General features: G+C 31.7%; 1 protein-coding gene across 6 annotated transcripts in view; it reads right to left on the reverse strand.

The window, feature by feature from the left end:
- LOC113404222 (hypoxia-inducible factor 1-alpha-like) overlaps nt 1-22,296 on the reverse strand; it is an 87,044-nt gene that overhangs the window by 42,381 nt on the left and 22,367 nt on the right. For all 6 annotated transcript variants that reach the window (XR_010309882.1, XR_010309880.1, XR_010309881.1 and 3 more), the window contains exons 2-3: nt 13,741-13,913; nt 2,982-3,136 (exon numbers count right to left, since the gene is read on the reverse strand). Coding sequence is in view for 3 of the 6 variants with exons in the window: in XM_026645062.2 (XP_026500847.2) it covers nt 2,982-3,136; nt 13,741-13,913 (328 nt within the window). In the remaining 3 variants the exon portion in view is untranslated. The remainder of the gene's footprint in view (nt 1-2,981; nt 3,137-13,740; nt 13,914-22,296) is intronic.

Consider the following 22,296-nt stretch of genomic DNA (forward strand, 5'->3'; position numbering starts at 1 on the left):
TATCGTCAATCCACCAACAAAGCGTGGAAGTGGATGTTATCCGTAGTTAGTTACACTGGCTCACGCATCTATGAAATCAGAACCTAATCTTAAGTATTGCTACTTGTTGGTAGAGTATGCGATGGGTGGTATCTACTCAGACAGGCTTGCAAAAAAACCTACCACCAAGGATGTCTAAATGTGTGTAGAGAATGAAATAAAATCACTGTAAGTATATATTTCAGAGTTTGAGATATGATGGCAGGACTTGATTTAATATGATTTCCCATCGGTGGCAGTCAATAATCCAGGCTCACGACTGTTGGAAAAGGTCAGCCATCAAAACGACACTCAAAGTGTTGCGTTGATGGCTTTATGCCCTTAACTATCTTACCTCCTTCGATATGTATACTTATGTTTTACCAGCTTACACTTCCGACTGTCTGTCACTATTAAAGTTAACTATATAAGTCTAGGCAACTTAGCCTTAGTTGCGCAGTGTATGCACACTTACCATACAGAACATTAGTATTACGACTACGACTTCGCGATAGCACTCAGTTATTCCATTTTAAATTAATTATATCGTGTACTAGCTGGTGCCTGCGACTCCGATCGCGTGATTTTAAGCCTCAAAAGTGGGAATATTATATTGTTGACATATCTGTGTATCTTTTAGTGTGTCGTGGCATTGTGGTTCCCAATAAGTATTTGTCTAATTGCATAATGTATGTTACACGATATTACATGTAGTGCCGTTGGAGATTAAAGCATAGATTCTTTTTACAATTGCGGACACGCGACACAGCCATATAAAGCTAGCCGTGTGCACTGGACTAGCTTCAAAGTAAACGAATTTTTTATTCGAATTAAAAGGAACCGGAGCGTAAACATAAAATCATCTGCGCCGCAGCCATTTATAGTATATTTATTTTCAAACGCAAAGGGATGATGTAACACCACTGGAACTCTTTAAAAAGTTTATAATTTGTCGTTGCAATTGTTTTTATATTTAGTAATAATTATTATTATAAAATTAATAATTATCATTACATAGAATTATCCCGTGCAATCGATATGAAACTAACTATTACCATCTACTTACGTTGTCTCTGCACATATTGTGTTATATTATATTATCTTTTCTATAATAATATATTTCACTTTTTTATATAATAATATATTTGACTGATTGTAATTAGTTACGTGTTCCCGATAAATGAATAAAGTCAGCGGCACCTCTCTTGTTGTCTAATATTTTAAATTTAGAAATGAAAATCAAAAGACAGGATTTTTTTTTTATTTAATCTGTAGTTTGTAATGTTATCGAAACGATGTTGACTGGTCACCACTGCCCATACACATTGGTGCTGTAAGAAATATTTCTTAACCATTCTCTACGTTAAGGCGTCTTGCCAGTATTGCCAAACCTTGGGAACTAAAATGATAATTATGTATTGGGTATTTAGTTACATTACAAATATCCATATATTAATATACTAAATAAAAATATATATTTTTGTAATTAGTGTAAGCTATTTAAAATAAGTAATATATGTTGTACATAAATATGGTAATGATTTGACTATATTTATTGAAATGTGAGAAAATCAGCAAGGCGGGTAGACAAATAAATTGTAAATGTAAGAAGGATTACGGCTTTTAAAAGCACCCTGTGAATAGATTAGCTCTCAGTTCGTTTGGGGCTTTAATGGCGAAAGTAATTTAAGGTAAGATTATTGTACTGATTATAATGTTTATTGTATTATTAAGTTGAAATGTATTAATGTTTAAATGTGATTTGTAAAAATAAATATACCGTATGATATGTGTTCTGTTTTATTTTAATATATAAAATAATAGTAAAACGTTAACATTAGAGTGTTTGTTTATTATTTATTCGTACAACAACTTGTTGAATTGCATCCTAGTCAAAGTCGGTTCAGAAACCTGAGAGTCAGGAGTTGCGGCGAAGTATATAATATAGCAGAACTACCGGCTGTTTGTATTATAGTTATTTCTATTTAATCTGTATTAGTCAATTAAGTCTTCCATGTGCACAAATCTTCCTTACAACAATGTCCTAATTATAATTTGAGAAGTTTATGAAAAACGATTTAGATTTTTCTTTGTTTATCTTATCTTCGTATCTCATTTCATATTTTTTATACTTATCATATAATCTCATTGTAATTTGGCAAATATAGAATTAAAACTATATAATGAGATGATATTATTGAAACTATTTAATTAATATATACGTCATTGAAAATACACATCAATGGATTTTTTATTTATATGAAACATAGGGATGTCTATTTGCGATAATTTTAACCCCCATGTGTATAATGCAAATTGAACCATTTTTGATTATCGCGTTTTGATTTACTTTGAAAAAACGTGATACTTCAAAAATAGTTCACTTCACCCCTGTTGCCTCCTAACGGGAATACGTCGAATTACCAATAACCCTGTATATATTTTAATCTGTCTCAATATGCGATTTGTAAATAAATAAATAGGCATCGTGCAGTTGCATATGCGCTAAATGTTTTTGCTCCACTTCTTTGCTGCGTGCTGTGGCATACCTTTATATTGCACATAGCCTTACTCAATAAATAGTCAATCTGAAGCAAACTTTTTTGAAATGTGGCTGCTAAATATATGTATAACTTTCAAACAAACAAACATTCTTCAGCGGATATATTAGTAGACTTATGATTAAATATGTTGTACGTAATTTGAAAGTTGTATACATATTTCCGTGAAAACTATTTTCATTTCTAACTAGCTTCAGTCTGTGACGAAAATACTTTCAGAACTTGTATGCGACCCTTTTTGATCTAGTTTGTTCCGTACTAAATTTCACCAATATTACGTGCTGTAGCCGGGAAAGCGTAATAGGCAAAGGTATTTTACCATTTATAATATTAATATTATATTTGGGAAAATAAGTTTTTCCGTACCTATATATAGATTAGTGTAGAACTCTTATCACACACCTCAGTATAGCCCAAATACTCTTGTATATTCGGCGAGACGACCACCACGATCCCTTTGTACGTTGTCGTAATCAGGAATCCTTTAAGGCTTTTCAGCAAAGTTTGCGTGAACGCAGAACTAAACTCGGGACCCCGATCGATGCTGCTACCGAATACTGCAACAAAATACAATTATTAATTTGGTGACGGGTGTAGGTGGCATCAATAAAGGTATGTCTATGTCGTGGAGTATTAAAGGTTTGTGGTTTAATTTTGTAAAATTAAAACATTAAAGCTTAGAAAATATGTATTGATAATTTTTTTCAACTGTCAGAGTTGAGAACGCGTTTTTAGTTGAAACTTTTTACTTTAAATCTCATTTTCAAAACTACCGTTTGCAATAAAACGTCTCGATTGAGAAAACAAAGAATTCGTAAAGGAGTTTGTAAAGAAAATTTGATTTCAATAACATGATAAAAAATACATTCAGTAGCACTCTTTATTAAGTACTATGCATGTGTTTGAGTAGCAGAAGAAGGGGGTGGTTACGTCCACGATACTCATCAACATATAGATTGCATTTTTGCCGTGAGTTATGTATTTACGAAGTAATTTTAATCCTTGCATATCATGAATTTCTGCAAAGTGAAGGCCGAATTAATTATTATAACAAATCCATTGGATCCAGATCGAAATTCGAACATAATTTATTGCTAATAAAAATGACATAAAACTCTTTAATGGTTTCTAAGTTTAAGAGGACATGACTGTGTTTATATCGGCAGTATGAAAGTAAGCGAAGAAACTTTTTTTTTTAAATTTAATTAAAGAACGGAAACTAACCTCATTAATTCGTATACAATAAATGAAACATCATGAAAAAAAAAAAGGAATTTATTTGACTCATGTTTAAATTTTCGTTTTTCGAGAGAACTTTGAATGAATTTACAAATACAACGAACGTACAAGCTAAGTTTTATCAGTTATGATACATATTCCATTTCATTCCATTCCATTCCATTAATTAATATTATGTTTCCTTAAATACAGTATTGTGTCGAAATTGCATGCTATATAACGAGATGTAATTAATGGACGTCAATTTAGTACAGTAGTTGTGATTTTGTAAGAGCTCAATTCGTATCTCTATTGTGAAATTTTGACAATCGACTTACTGTGATACGCCATTTTGATACGTTAATATCATAATTATTATAGTCAATCTGACATTTAACGTTCGCGGTCTGCAGTGAGTTTAGAGTATCTTCTTACAGAAAAGCTCTCCAGTACTTACTTTTTGAAAAAAATATAATAATCACAGTGAAAAATCGATCGCGCCCCGTGTAATAATAATATATTAGTTTGCGTTTCTTTTGTACGCTCCATATTTTATATATGTTATTTTATTGCATCAGTAGGCGGGCGGCCTAATGGACACCTAGCCCGGATTTAATACCACCAAATCTTAACCACTTTTTACATTACCGACTCTGGACTGATAAGTTATTTCTCCTGTAGTTACACTGGCTCACTCAACTCAAGAAACTCAACCTTCAAACCGGAACACAAAATTACAAAGTACAACTGGGTGGCTATAGAAAATATGATGAATGAGCGAGATGATATCTTCCTGGACGGGCTCGCATAAAACCCCATCACAATTATGTACTGAGTTATGTATTAACTTGTGTAGCAGAGTTTTTTTAGACAACAGTAAAATTAATATATTTAAATCAATACAATTAATAAAATACATCTAAACCAATGTTATTTAAAACATAACGTCACCTAAATGTCATTATTGTTAAGAAACAAAAAAAAAATTGAATTTTATTTTATTACTAGATATGCCCGCGACTTCGTGCGCGTAATTAAATAAAAAAGTTATTGTTGTAGCCTCTTTATTACATCAGCTATCTGCCAGTGAAAACAACGTCAAAATCGGTCCAGCCGTTCCAGAGATTAACCGGCACAATCAAATAGACAGACAGAGTTTGAAAAAAATGTTATTTTGGTATACGTGCCGTGTATACATTTGGATGTATATTTTTATTATATATATAGATTAATAAGGCTTAAATCAAATGCTAGTAATTAACGCTTGTCGAGTTGATAGTTTTAATTTAAAGCGCGCGAAACTGCAAAGACCATCGAAGTAGATATCAATATTTCAATATAGTTAGAGTTTCGAAACGCGTTGCAACCTCTGGTATTAGTTTGATATGTATTGGTTTACTAGGATTTTCATTAAGACTCTCCATATTAACGTGTAGTAAACACAATCGTACAAACTTTGTTTTTAAATAAATGCAGGTAAATAATCTCCTTTGATAAAATCGGTACATTAGCGGTTTACCGGTTTACGATGTTAGATGACTCGTAACAGGTTTTAAACATATTTATTTGCTAACATTGTAATTGATAAGTTCAACCCCTTCGATATTGAAATCTCATAGAAATACAAGAGAAACATATTAAGCCAACTAAAAATACCAAAATCAAATCAATATATTCTTAATTCAACTAGGCTCATGGAAGAACTTGTGAACTATCATGTAACACTGTTGAATTGAATTTAAAGCTGCCACCGGTTCGGAGAGTAGATTCTGAGATGAATCGACATTAAACTAAGTAGTTACTCTTTTCTACCATTTTAATTACAGAATACGTCAGTAAACAACAATTATTTTTTTATATATCCTGCCTAGAAGTCCACTATGAATTTTTATTTTTAATATAATCTTGTAGTGAAGTAATAGGCCTTATTTATCAATGTTATTTTGAAACCATCCATTCATGGGAAATGTTGCATATGTTAGAAATCGGATTAAAATACTGCGTGCTTATAGACGAACCCTGTCCTTCATCCTACATATCATAGCTGGATGTAAGCTCAAATTTGTACCGCAATAAATACATTTAGTTGTATAGATATCTATATTTAATATTTCAGCTAAATATTATGTATTACGATTTTGTATTGTTACTCTTATCCGCTTTCGAATCGTATTTACGCATCGTATTACATATTTATTAAGCATCGAGCTCGCTAGTGATGTTTTAAGTAAGCAGTTGGTGTTTTCCATTCATTTTCGTTTTGCTTACATTTTGTTATTATAATTCGGGCATGCTATTTATTCTCCTCAAAGGGAGAGGAGGCCTTAGCCCAGCAGTGGGAAATTTACAGGCTGCTTATGTTATGTATTATATGCTATTTAGCGGATTTCAATGATTAATGCAAGTTTATTTTCTATATGTGTTAAGTAAATTTAGGGTAAATTATTTGCCTGATTAATATTACGAGGTCTGTTCCGTAGCTGATTGCATCAATATGTATTTTTTAGATCTTTTTATTTTATTGATTTATTTACTATTATATTTATTTTTCTGGGATACAGGTGAGACCAACCGACCGTGATTATGGGTACTAATCCAGACAAATACCTCTGATTTTTTTGTATCAAAATGAACATAAAAATAAATAAAAAATTAAACATATGATTACTTAAAACTCACCTGATTAACTCGCAAGTTTTCGAACCTTACTCGTAAATGGAATCGCATTTAAATGAAAATGCTCTAAAAGTGGAAACATAATCTACTCCAATATTAGGTTTTTATTATTTTTATTTAAATTTAAATTATCAGGAGTGGATACCGAAGCTATATTCTGTTTCAATTTTAATTTTCTATTTTATCTGTTGTCTTATAAACGATCAATAGCGTGGGCGACTTAAGCTGTTTAACTGGTAATATAATGAAAATGTATTATTTTAGCAATTTCAGTAAGCTTATTAAGTTTATCTTCAAAATAATCTGTTTTTGTACAAGTTCATAAACACAAAACAATACTCCTTAGCAATTTTTAATGTGAACCAAGAAAATTACTTAGGAAACAATAATAATGATCTATCCACCTTCTTCTTCTTCTTCTTACAGACGGCCTCGTGTGTTCTCTTCATATTATTATCATTCCTATTTTCCTTAAAAAAGTATCTTATAGTATCACGAAACATTGACCTATATAATTGATATTTGAAGTACTTTTTTCAATTCAAATACAAGTCGTAAAATGTTATGTGCTATTTTTATTTATAGGTAACATAAATAAAATTTATATGTTAATAATTTGATAAAGATTACTACAGCGTGTCAAATAATTCGATCCAATGTTATCGGGAAGTGAATGACCGTAACATTAAGTGAGCGTTATTGTATGCTGCCTTATTATGTAACGAAAGAAAACTATTTGAGATCTGTATCGTTATACTGTAAAATGACTTAATTAATTTATCTGAAACTTTTTAGTGAGTGATTATTTTTAAAATTGGAATAAAACAAAGGATGATTTAAATTAAAAAAAAAACATCGTTGATGTGGAATGCGGTTCCTTTTTCAAATGAGAACAATTAAATAAATAAATTAAAAAAGTTAAAGACGGGTACTTAGATCATGGAATAATAAACATGAAGTATTTATTCCGGGTAAATGAAAAATTATTTTTGCATTTATTTGTTTGTTTTGTATGATTTTTTTAAATTCTTTCATCAAACTAACACGACTGAACGGATTATGACTAAATTAATAATCGCGTTTGGATATTTGTACACACACACACAAACAAAAATATAAAATACCATTAACACGGAAACATTCTCATGTGTGACTGATTTCAAACATTACATACGCATATTAAACGAAACAGAAACCTACCGCTAAAACTATATCACATAAAAAAGTGGCCGATGTACATACGTACGTCGTTTTTGATTAAACGAACGACTATAAAAAGATTTTGCCGAGTTTATAATAGATTGTTCAGAAAGTCATTTTCTTTTTTCCCAACAAATGATTTAATATAAAATAATTTTAATATTTAAACAGCAATATTATACTTATAAAACCGACAAAATTAGAACATGACACTGATGTATAAATCATGAAAAATAATGACAAACAGACGTCGAACGTCGCCTATCAGAATTGAAATGTATTTTTTATTTTTGAAGATATGCTTTTATCCGATTAAAAGGGTGGATCTGGATAATCACGTTCAGTTCACAGCCATCAGAAATATACACAGGTTTTAACGAATATAAACTCGTAGGTAGCGTGAACAAAAACGCCTATCCTTACTATAAAATAGGCTAGAATATTAGTATGGATATTCCTGGAATTGAAATTCTGAAAATCCATCACCGAGATAATTATACATCAGAGACGTGTAAGTAGTATATATCTATTTTAAATCAATCACGTTTCAACTGTGCAAGCACAAAACAAGCACAAAATTTGACAGGTACTTTCCGTCGGTAGTCTTTGACGACAAATGCTAAAATATTGTTCATAAAAGATTACTTCAATTATTATTAAGTAAACTGTTGTAATCTTTTTTTATTTTTATTTTAGCCTCGAGATCTCAAATAAGAGTTTAAATATTTGGTATTCTCACACTTATGGCTAAAACGAATAGTATTTTTGTTCCTATAAAATTTATTCCATTTTTATTAAGGTTAATTTTTCAGCGATGCAATTCGGTCGAGGAACGATGAAGGGGTTAAATTATTGCACAATATAAGCACATGAAGTCCAGTCCATAATACGCAATACGACGTGCAATACAACAATCTGCATTAATATTCGTTTGCGAACCATTAAAGTAGCGGACGCGCGTTGGTTGAGCAGGACGATCCACGCATTGTCGGTTTTTGCACGAACACATACCCTCCGTTTATTTGATAACTGAATTCGCCTCTCAATATTATTTAATTGGATTATAGAATCAATCGAATATCAGTATTTAATATATAACCAGTTTTTAAATTGTATTCAATAAAGATGACCGTGTTTTAAAGATGTAATGATAGATTTTCACGACTTTTTAATCGAACAATGTAATATTAGTTCATGAACAATATACTATGCTAAGTGCTATGTATATATTATTGTTATGTTTTACTCATAATGATTCATTCAATAAACGCAGGGCATACTAATTAATTAGCATAGAGCATATACTAAAAAATATCTTAGACATTTTTGTATGTCTTTCTATATTTAATTAAATTCGAAAAATAATAACGTTATACGAAATTAACGTTATATTTACTATATAACTTAGTTGGGTTAATTTTACCATGCTAGACGAATAGGGATCGGTGATTGAACATGCGAGAGAATTTCAGATTTTGTACAATTATGCAAAAGAGTTCGTACATTAAGTTTGTAATCTTAGCTCATTTTATTATTATTTATAATAAGAAAATTGAAGCTTTAACAATAATAATGTATCCTTAGATGTCGTCGATGTTTGTATGTATAACAGCTATTAAGGCAAGTTCGCTTTCAATACTAAGAAGTAATTGAACTTGGTGCACATCCATCTACATACCTCTACGTGCAAATACAAATAAATATCCACTAGGTACGTTCCACTCAATAGGCAATCTAAGGAATGCCTCTTACAATGCTAATTTCTATGGACAGAAGTGACCGATTACAATCAGTTCGCGATTGCGTGACTATTTGCAACTATCAATATTAAATATGCGTATAAAATAAGCTTGCGTTGCATAATTTAATCCTGTTCCGCTTAAATCCGCGTAGGATTATATTAAGAATGTACATTTTTTTTATCAATTCGATTTCGTTCAATTTATTTTTATAATTGTTAAGATATAAAAACAAAATGTACAATAGTGCGTATATTGGATGTAATTATATACGAAAACGATGGAAGGTATATGGATATATACCTAGAATGTACACAATGTAGTGAAACAAGAAAAAAATCCAGTCCGTCGAGATGTGAGTATTGATTAAAAATTGCTTGTAAATAACCTCAAAGTCGTCCGTTAGAAAACATAGGTGAAATGAAAAACGTATCACAATTAGTAAGAAATATAAGAGATTTTATGATGTTAAATACAATTTCGTAATACCATTGACATTCAAATACTTATATTGTTAATAAGAATCGAAGTATCAACACTACATATACACAACAAATATCATAAATGCGAAAGTGAGTATGTATATTTGTTCGTATTGTTCCTTAATAGACGACCCCCCCCCCCCTCCGCAAAAACCTTACGATATAAATTATCTCGATCGGTTATATATTCAATAATAATTGACATCAATTGATTTTTTTTAATACCTTATATCGATTCAATCCATTAATAAAATATAAATTCCAATACGTAATAAACAATACCCCAATTAGTATAACACCGTATGTATAGCTACTTAAAGCGCGTCGTAAGTCCTACCAACGTGACTCACGATATAAGTTGAACTCGTATGTTGCGTAGAACTAATAACTTGTACTAAAAACTCAACTGCGCAGATTTGTATGTGTAATATTATGTATTCCTTTTTAATTGTTTAGTATTTATATTTTATTAGATATCCGTCTTGACTTTGCACGGAAAAGTGGGTAGACGTCTCTACAATTATATTAATTTTAATAGTAATATATAGGCATTATAATAAACACTACAAAAATGCATATTTATTTTGATGGGAAAGAGAATGCTTAGAAAATCATTTAGATTTTATTTTATCGAGTTGTGATTTGGACTTGATGAGCACATGAGCACTGAGACTAAAGCCAGATGTAAAGTCCGCTTAAGGGATATCTTATGTCATAGTCCCTTCTTAGCCAGTCCTCGACTTAGGATGTCGTCACCGTCGGGAAACAAATTCAACTAATATCATCGTTAATGTTCTTGAAATTGAATATTTACTGTGATGTATTTATTAAAGATACAGATATAACGTACCTTTGATGTCATTTTATGCGGACTTTTTGAGTCAAATCAAGAAATACTATATACAAAGAATTCTAACTTTTAGTATTATTGATATTCAAGAAATTGCGAGGAGTTTTTAAGTCTTTGTAAGGCATCTTCGATTGATTTCTTGAACACCGCATAACTAATCCCTTACTTATGCGATGTTCAAGAAATATCTCAAGTATAATTATGATTTATGATAAGAAACTTCTCAAGTGCAGAATTTCTTTATAAAAGATGCTTTTAAAGTTCTATTTGAACGATGAGTAATATTATAATTTCTCTAAGAAAATATATTTATATTTCGCTAAAGAATGAATTTTAATTATGCGCCACCGAATTTGTGTATTAAGATGTTATGTCCCTTGTGATATTAATGTGGATAGAACGCGAGCATCTTAACCGATGATTTCGGGGTCAAACCCAGGTCAGTACCACTGAATTTTCATGTGCTTAATATATGTTTATAACATATCTCGTGCTCGGCACTGAAGGAAAACATCGTGAGGAAACCTGCATGTGTCTAATTTCAATGAAATTCTGCCAAATATGTATTCCACCAACCCGCATTGGAGCAGCGTGGTGGAATATGGTCCAAAGCTTCTCCTCGAAGGGAGAGGAGGCCTTAGCCTAGCAGTGGGAAATTGTGTTGAAAAAATGTGTCCCTTGTGTCTATTGTTAAACTGGCTCGCTCACCTGTCAAATCGGAATATAACAATACTAAGTTTTTCTATTTGATAGTAGAATATGTTATTGTGAATTTATGTAAGGTTGTCTGATTAGGTTGGTACCTATTCAGACAACCTTACATAAAGCGAAGTATCTTTGTGAAATCTGAAATATAAAATTCAACAGCAAAGCGAATAAAATTACCGAAGAATACATATAAAACGAATAAATTAAATGATGTTAATAAGCTCGTAGCTTTTCAAATTGCAAACGGAGAAGATAGAACATTAATATACCATGTACCTTACTACATTTTGCTGGGTTATAGTAATTATATATGAATAGATTCCAAGTCATAACAATTACCGGTTGGAATGTGGCGAAACTAGATAATTATTCAAAAAACGAAGCGTAGTTCGAACTAGAAACTAGATCATAGATGCGTCACAAGAGACAAAAACATACGGTTATTAAAAATCAGAGAGTACACCGTTCAATGGATTGCTTACTCGTAGTATATCATAAATAATATATTATTCATGCAGTTATGTATTATCTAGAAATAATACAAAGTGGTGAGTTTTTATTATTGAACGTTAATCTCGAGAACGAAACGAATGATTGAATTATTTTTGCGTTTGATAATCCGGTTTTTGAGGAAGGTCACTCGACGCTAAACCGACCGTAAAGAGTTGAATGTAGGGGAAGCGCAACGTCAACCGTGGAAAATGTATGAGACGGGCAATTCACGATTAACGTTGGTAGCCGTGTCTCACATCTGGTAAGAAATATCTTTAAATCCGCGTCTGTAAAATTGTTTTACAATAAACTTAATTTCTAGACTTTTATTAAAAAAGATAATGGTAATAAATATATAATAACAAGATAATATAATAATAAGTAAATGGTAAAGCTAATACCAATAAATAAGCTTAAATTATATATCATTAACGTCAATATGCTCACATAATTAAATAATAAAATCCTCTTTGAAATGATAATGTTTGTAGTATAAAAATCTCGTCAATATAAGTACGAACATCTATATTTAAAATAATGAAAAAAAATCAAATTTATACATATATTCGTTATAATATTTATTTTCTCGTAATATCTTTAATTTTTTCTTAAAATTGTGATCAGTAGAAAATGCATTTGTTCTACAATATTATATATACGATATGGGTGTCAAGTTGTTGTTGTAATATGTTATTATTTGTAATAATAATACTTCCCTAGAGTTAGTACATAGATTTTATTTGTCTTTGAATGTCCACTTAATTGTAAATTATGCCACACGGCCATGTTGAGTATTTTAACTTTTTTAAATTCGCTATACAATGTTGTACCTATAATAAATAATATAATTTTTCAAAATATTTTTTAAATGCAATTATTTAAAAAAATATAAATATTTTTATATTAATAACTTGCATAATAATGTAAAATACTATTTACGTCGTTGTATTGACGTATAGTTAATAAAGTATCTTTATCTGAAGCTGACAAGGTCTTATAATTTCGTTTTCATTCGTAAGATATGATATAGTCGATGGCAGAACGCAGCTCGTCCGTTGACACGTATTTATTATAGAAAGAAAGTGCCGTCTCGCGTTTTGAAATTGCATTAAAAGTACTTCAGCATAATAAAAAAATATAAATAGATACCTACCACGCACAACGTAGTAATTAATTTTATATTTCAATGTAACTATTAATTTTATTTTAAATTTTCAACAAAATTGACATCGTTGTTGTCAGTTCTAACAGGGGTATATGTAATGGCAATTTCCTTGCTTCACCAATAATTATTAGACGAGGTTACGACTGTGTGTTTTCAGGCTACGATCTCCTGAAGACTGTACGTGTCGTTCAACTTTAGTGTAACCTTCTGCCAGTGTCAGCGATCTATACATGTCACAGTAGACAACGACGCTTGATCACAGTAATAGTATATAAACAGTGCTCTTGAATTATTAGGGAAACGAGACTGAATCATGTTCCGTTATTCTTTCTGAGCGAACGTTTTGTATGAGAACACCTAAACACTGTTTATTTCTGATAAGAGAACTCTTTGGCCACAAACTCACCCGATGGAAAGTGATAATCTAGTCGAAGATACACGCTAGATCTAGAATATGTCTGACTCTCAAATATAGCTTAAATTTTGACACTTTGTACTGACACTATACATAACTCTCACGATACATTGCTTCAAAATAACTAAAAAGTTTACTGTAAAAAGTATTTATATGCCGATATCAGGGTTTGAAGAAGACCACAAGAGAAAGATTTTGTAAGGTAGAAATACGTACCATGTTGATGGGAGCGTAGGTAGTGCGCTGCTAGGCGAAGTACATTCCTCTTGTTCATTTTCCTGCCAGGCTTGACAACAGGCGGGACTATCGAAGCTAATCTTGCAACGGATTCGTTCATTTTGTCCCTTCTTTGCTTCTCTGCTTTGTTTCGCAACTCGCGTGGATTTTCCCTGTTGAAAAGTTATTTTAAAATAGTAACGCTTTAAATATCCCACTGCTGGGTTAAGACCTTGCCTCCCATTTGAGGAGAAGATTTTGAAGCTTATTCCACCACGCTGCTCCAATGTGGGTTACACATTGGAGCACACACAAATTTGGTAGAACTTCATTTGAATTTTAAGGTTCCTCGCGCTGTTTTCCTTCACCGCCAAAAAAGATATGAATCACGAACACAAACTAAGCATATGAAAATTCAGTGATCCTTGTTTGAGTTTGAACGCGCAATCATCGGTTACGATACACGCGTTCTAACATATATAACTATAGACAGATTATTAATATATATATACAATTGACAATTCTAATATTAAATGTATATATATATATAGATATTTAATATTTGAATTACGAAATAATAAATAAAATTGATATGTCTCACAATATAAAAAATATGCATATATTTAGGACGCCAGTAAAATGTATTGATTTCAAGTTATAAGTTAGAGAATAAGTACTGCATATTACTATATTTTTTTAAAACTTGTTTAACTGTTTGTTTCACAGTTGTATTTTACATGCTTAGTTTAATTGAGAATTATCTCAAGCTTCTGAAACGCTTTTCAAAGTCCGATTTACTAATTTGAATAAACACTACGCTAATTGGTTGTCTTTTCCGTCATCGACTGCCATCAACCAGTAACGATTCAGATGAAAGTTAAATTTATTAACGTGACAGCAACGTTTTAAGTAAATAAGCTTTTTCCAAAACGGAGGTAATGTACGTTTTTGTTATTCCGAGACAACTTATTACATTGATAAAATCTTTGAAAATCTGTAAAATATTTTGTAAAACAATCGTTATCGTAAAATATTTCATCTGTAATTATTTTCATAGCTCACATATATTTTGGCTTCGTGCAAATCCGTCTGGGTAGATAGCACCCACTTATCAGATATTCTGCCGCTAAGCAACAATACTTAATATTATTGTGTTCTGGTTTGAAGGGTGAGTGTGGCAGTGTGTCAACAGGCACAAGGGATATAACAAGTACCCAAGATTGTTGGCGCATTTTCAAAGTATAGTCTATCTATTACATAAAATAAAAATTAAAAAAATATATCAATGACCACGACGGTTTTTCACAGGGAGAAACAAAGGACGGGTTTATGGTTAAAATACGAGTACAGGGGTATGATAAACATACGCGAAAATACAATTCAATACCTCGTTTCACAAATATCTTCCTCAATAATAAATATGTAACGTGAATCCAACAAAATTGAAATCGGTATTTTATAATTAATAAACAAGTTCTCATCTCGCTAATTTTTATTAAAATTTTTCGTCTTAATAATATATTAAGATATACTTTTAAATAGCGTTACGTAATCTTTTCATATCAGTATATCTCGTAATCAATAACAAAACAAAAGTTTAAAGTTCGTAATAAAATACACTGAAACTTGAGAAACGTTGCTAAGCGCATAACATTGAGCTGATTCGTAAGTAATAAATACATTTCACATATATATATTTAACCACTACTCATATAATCCTGTCGTCAGCAAATTGTTCGCATCTTCGTTTGAGTGTGAATGTGTGTGTATTTATATAACATCCCAATATTATTTGGCAAAAAAATATTGTTTATATTTCTACTCCGTAATCATACAAAATTTAGAGTAATTAAATAAGATCCTTTAGAGTTATATTTAAATTTGTCTAATGACAACACTAAAAGGCTAACATTAAAAAAAAACCTTATTCATGTATGCGATGTTATATCATAAAAAAATCAATCAAAGTGAACTAATTAAACTTATAAATATATTAAAACGAGAACTTCTTGTAAGCGAAAAACGAGACGCCGCTGTTAAGAGTTTCTCTGTAATTAATTTGATCCCCGTAGTTATTTGAGAAAGGTCATGATTATCATTGTTATGATGACATCATTTTAAATAAAACGACAGCGATGCAAATTCACATCGCTTTAAATACTTTTTAATCTGTACTAAATCTGGTGACGGAATATTAAAAAAAAATTATCAAGTAAGTGATGCTGTCAGCTATATGGACTGTGTAGAAATTACAACGAAACATTAAAATATAACCTAGGCCTTTGTGCAGATCAGTCTGCGTTGGTACCACCCACTCATCAGATATTCTACGAGTGAACCAGTGTACCTACAGGCACAAGTAACATAACAAACTTAGTTCTCGAGTTTGGTGCCACATTGGAGATATAAGGAATGGCTTAAAAAATTCTTACGGCGGCAATGTCTGTGGGCGGTAGTGACCGCTAATAATCCGGTGGCGCATTTGCCCGTCCGCTTAAATGAAAAGTGTTGAAGTTTGAAGTTTCATATTAAATTAAAAAAATTAAATATTATTAATACACGAAAATATTGATAATAGGGAAATAACCTTTATTGGTATCAAAACAATTGATACCTAAAGTTTAAATCTTATATATAAAAATAAGTGGCATTTTTCGTTGTCACTTTATAAGTCAAAAACGGGCTCATCTATCCAAACCAAATTTTCAGGGTTTGTTCGGACTATTTAGTAGATGGTTTATGTGAAGTTTGCACAAAATCGGTCAAGTGGTTCTTCATTTATCACATTTTTTGTAACAAATGATTTCAATAAATGGCGGGTCATTTTGTTAATGGAGATTTTTTAGAAGGGGAATTGTCTGTCAAATTAAAAGTAAGTATCAATTAAAAATGAGTACACTCATCCACCAGTTTCAATAGGTAATACGTCTTAATTCAATTTATTATTTCCAAATAACCCATGGCATAGCATTAAATACTGACATGTAACACAATTTCTTATTTTAAAAATGATTGAGCTGTCATTAGAAATAATACAAAAATCAGTTAGAACATCGATTCTTTTCTTAAAAGAATATATTACTTAATTGCTAGCTATTTAAAAACTAAAATCAAATAAATATTTATTTACGTTTGTCGATTTAAAAGTAGCGTGTACTTTCAATTTTTAAATTTTACTCAGTTTTTTAGTGCGCTGTCGGTGTTTCATGTAGTTAGCAGGCTTTGTTTGAATTAAATTGTCAAACGCATTTACATAAACGGTAAGTTTTGAACTGTTGAAGTGATTACATGTATGTGTTTCTTAATTTGAAAAAAATATATTGCTGTGTATTTTATTATTTTGTAATGGATTATATTATTGACATTTTTTTATACATTGACAACGAATGCAGTTATATAGGTACAGGTGAACTTTTGTTGGTTTTGTTTACCCCGCAAAAAATTGATTTAGTAGTCAATACCTACTCCTTTTGTATTTTTATTTTTACCCGAAACCGAATCGATATCTTGCGGGAAAATAACCACCAATATTTCATCCCGTATATTTCCAGACACACATGTATAAATACTGATACACCACTATTAATGTAGCAATTTGTTTTCAATTTCATTTTTTCTTTTGTATATGAAGGATGAAGGATCAATGCCACGAGCCAGACGAGCAAATATAGGTCGGCGAACGCGCAATACAAATTATGTGACATCACAAAGACGATCACAGATTGCAGATGAACGCACACAAGCTAATGCATCGCAGCGTGAACGTAGTGCACGAAATAGATCTGCTGACCCTGTGCCTGTACAGAATCTTCCACGGCGATCACGAATACGTCGTGCTACTTTTACTGAAACGATGTGTGCTGCTTTTAATTAACAGTCAGATTGATTATAGTATGTACGGATACATTGGAATGATGGACGTAATATGTCCATATTGTGATGCGGCAAAATTTTCAAGTGAAACGCCCGGCATGTGTTGTGCAAATGGGAAAGTTAGACTGCCAGCATTAAAAATTCCACCGGAACTATTATATTCATTAATATTTGGGACATCTCAAACATCGAAGCATTTTTTGAGTCATATTCAACAATACAATTCGGCATTCCAAATGACTTCTTTTGGTGCTACTAAAATTATTAGAGATAATTTCATGCCGACGTTTAAGGTAAATACTTCAACTGGATTGTCCCATATTTATATCAATCTTAATCATAAAGTATTCGATAGTTTTAAAAATTGTTATCCAACAACCTAAAATTGCATACATGTTACAGATTCAGAGCCAGATTTATCAAGTTGGTTCGTTATTGCCGTACCCCGACGCTGATCATCAATAATTGCAAATTTATTTTATTGGTGATGAAAATTGTGAATTGGATCAACGTTGTACAATTGTTTCTAATACAAGATGAGAAATTATTCGAGAGCTACAATGGTTTTTCCATCAGCATAACGCATTAGTTAAATTGTTTAAAATTGCTCTCGATCGTATGCCATCTGATAATCACAAAATCGTAATAAGGGCTGATAGAACATCTTTTGGAGAGCATGCCAGGCGATTCAATGCACCGACAATTGATGAGGTTGCAATTTTAATTGTAGGTGATCAATTTCAATCCCGTGATATTGTACTTCATCGCAGAACTGAGGAATTGCAACGTGTTTCATTGTAACCCAATATTGCATTGAAAAGGTGATGATGGCTACCATATGGCATTGAACTTTCCAGTTGAATTTTTAAATTCATTGGAACCGGCTGGTATGCCACCGATACCGATTCCGATTTAAGCAGTGCTGCTTAAATCGGAAAGTTGGTTCTTTAATTATATTATTGCGAAATATTAATCCACCAAAACTGTGTAATGGCACCAGATTGACAGTGAAAAAGTTATTGCTAAATTTGATCGAAGCTACGATCTTAACTGGTAAACCTAAAGGTGAAGTTTGTTTGATACCGCGTATCCCTATGATTCAAACTGATATGCCATTCGAGTTCAAACGATTACAATATCCTGTTCGTTTATCAATTGTGATGTCCATCAACAAGGCCCAAGGTCAAACACTTCACGTTTGTGGTGTGAATTTGGAAGAATCATGTTTTTCATACGGCCAACTTTATGTTGCCTGTTCCAGAGTCGTTACCCCCAGCCGTTTGTTTATTCACACTCAAAATGGAAAAACCAAAAATATTGTTTATCCAAATGTTTTGAATTAATTTTTTAAATAGCTAGCAATTAGGTAAATATATTTTTTTAAGAAATGAATCGATGTTCTAACTCATTTTTGTATTATATCACTTTATACGTAGCGAAGCACGTACCGGGCCGCTAGTATATTGTATAACTTCAAATATACTTCCTATTATACATACATTATACAATATAATGTATATTGTTGCTATTATTGTTGTACCATCCAGTAAACTACAAATCTTTGGGTGAGCTGCTCATCTCCTAGTTAGATTGTCGTGCATCTTGGATTAAAGAGTTTTTTTTTGTATGGCATATGTAGGCGGACGAGCATGTAGGCCAACGAGCAAGTAGTCACCACCGCCCGTATACCATTCCTTACATCGCCAATGTGCCACCAGCCTTGGGAACTAAGATGTTATGTCCTCTGTGCCTGGAGTTACACTGGCTCACTCACCTTTCAAACCGAAACACAACAATACTTAAGTACTGTTGTTTGGCTATATAATATCTGATGATTGGGTGGTACCTACCCAGACATGCATAAAGCCCTAACACCAAGAAGTCAAGTACAGTTTGCCTCCCTAGTTTATATTAGCGAGAACGTATCCATCTTTTACGCAACAACGATGCAACGGATCAATTTGATTTACAAAGTTCATGGATACATTACATTACATTAGCAGCCTGTAAATTTACCACTGCTGGGCTAAGGCCTCCTCTCCCTTTGAGGAGAAGGTTTAGAGCATATTCCACCACGCTGCCCCAATGCGGGTTGGTGGAATACACATGTGGCACAATTTCGTTGAAATTAGACACAAGCAGGTTTCCTCACGATGTTTTCCTTCACCACCGAGCACGAGATGAATTATAGACACTTATTAAGCACATGAAAATGCAGTGGTGGCTGCCTGGGTTTGAACCCAAAATCATCGGTTAAGATGCACGCGTTGTAACCACTGGGCCATCTCGGCAACATAGGATAGGAGCGATATAATATTCTATAATGCAATAGGTATTTTTTTAAAATCATTTTTGCATAGAGTAATTACGCTTTTTTTACATTAAACTTTATTATCACTGACAAATTATAAAATAATTGTTGCTAAAGAGAGACAAATAATGATTATGTAATACCATATCCCGTAAATTAACACGAGAAATATGAATTTATTAATATCAATGATGGTAGGCAAAAAATATTTAGAAAATTGTGTTTTACATAACATAACATTATAATTATAATTGTGTTTTATTGTAAATTTTTTAGCCACTGATAAATTTATACCAATTTAAAATGAACTTCAATTTTTTTAAAGACAATGTTTTGAGGCTAACCAAAATCCATGAAAGCCAAGTATATGACATATTTATAAACCGTCGTTGATCTTAATTCTCATTACTTATAGTTATTATTTAGTAATCTAAAACTGGAATTTTAATAAAGGTGGTTGATTTGCAGATATGTCTGTTTGGAATATTTAATTTGTAGCAAGAACAAAATGAACCACCGTTGTTATATACTTACTTTTTTTCACAGGTATTGTGACCTCCTAACCTAATGTGCAAGTAATTCGATCAGACTTTTTTTTCGTTATAATACATACATTAAAACTCTATTAATGTTACTTTTCGAAGACTTAAAATATCCAACGGTGAGTCCGTTATTATTTTGCTGACGTTACCGAAATTTCGAGATTTTCGCTTTGAATTTTGATATTAGATTTCGTTTTATATAATATTATACATAGAGCATACACAAATTACAAGCTATTTTTATATCAATGTAATTAATAAAATATTTGGTACAAATACTATAAAAAAATGTGTGTACAATTTACAGGCGGTGTAAGTGAAACTTAATAATTAATGATTTTATTGAAGTTAAACTTAAAAAAAGATAATTAAATTCAATATTAATCTGCAATATGCACCTTTATAAAAATCTTTAAATATTCATAAATTAACAATAAAGAATATAATGTAATCTTATATATAAATAGCGTAAGTCGATTTTTGTCCCAGTGACAAAAAATACATTAAATAAAATTAAATTACCGGATTAGTAAGCTGAAGTGGCAGTGGGCTGGCCATATTTGTCGTAGAACCGATAACCGTTGGGGAAAACGTGTTCTAGAGTGGCGACCGCGTCTCGGCAAACGTAGTGTAGGACGTCCTCAGGCACGGTGGGGTGACGATTTGCGCAAGACGGCTGGCAGGAGCTGGATGCGAGTTGCCGAAGAAAGACCACAGTGGCGTGCATTTGGAGAGGCCTATGTCCAGCAGTGGACGAATGCGGGCTGATGTGTGTGTGTGTGTGTGTGATTATGGGACGATAGCTGCCCATAAAAATACTGCTATGGTTACATTTTGAAGAGCTCCAGCCGTAGATGTGTAGAAATGAAATTAAAACATGATTCTTGATTTAAATTTACTATATTGTTACAATTTAACAAAGAATTAATTTTAGATAGAGGAAAAAAGTTACTGTCCGGCTAGAGAGCGATGCTACGGCTGTATTAAGGATGTATGTACAAAAAAATTAATGTAAAATGTAACTGAACTAATATAATCTATTTGACATTAAAAATTTCATTGAAACTAGATATCATTTTGGCGCCAACAAATTTAAATGAAATGAGATCAAAACAAAACCTGTCGAGTTTCGAACAAGTTTCGAAATTCCTAATAAATCTTTTGAATAAACACGAAGATAGGCGGAAGGCCCACTTGTATTATTAAATGAATACGATCTAAATTATTAAGTTCGTTTCAGAAAATGTTTGGAAAATGGATTCTCATGCCCAGGTGTGAGCTGTTATTATTTTAATTATGCATATCCATTGTCTTCTAATGTTTATAATTTCTATATAATACGATGTGAGATAATACTTTATTTATTTATTTTATATTTCTATATATTACCGGTGGAAGAGCTTTGTGGGAAGTCATCTGGTCGGTACCAGACATTCTACTATTCTACCATTAAACAACGACCGGAACGTTACAACGTTAAGTTAGTGGCATTACAAGTATACTATAATTTTTGTAAATATATTAGTAATAGTATTAGTTTTATTTTATTAAATATAACGCCTTATTAATTAATGTAATATTCGATGTATTTTGAAACATTATTAATTTGTGTGTCCATAAATGTATACGTTTGATTCTCATTGTAGTCTTTTGTTCGCTATTCGGACGGATTTTGAACTGACGTTAATTATCACGTTCGCTCCATTCGACGAAACTAAACCATAATAAAATTATCGTGCTATGAGGCTGTACGTATCGATACATTTGTTTCACTACACACTCAGTATAAGTCGCTGAACGCTTTCTGTCCCTGTGCATGCTTAGATCTTT

The sequence above is a fragment of the Vanessa tameamea genome, chromosome Z, assembly GCF_037043105.1.
Source record: "Vanessa tameamea isolate UH-Manoa-2023 chromosome Z, ilVanTame1 primary haplotype, whole genome shotgun sequence".
In the NCBI taxonomy this organism is placed as follows: Eukaryota; Metazoa; Arthropoda; class Insecta; order Lepidoptera; family Nymphalidae; genus Vanessa; species Vanessa tameamea.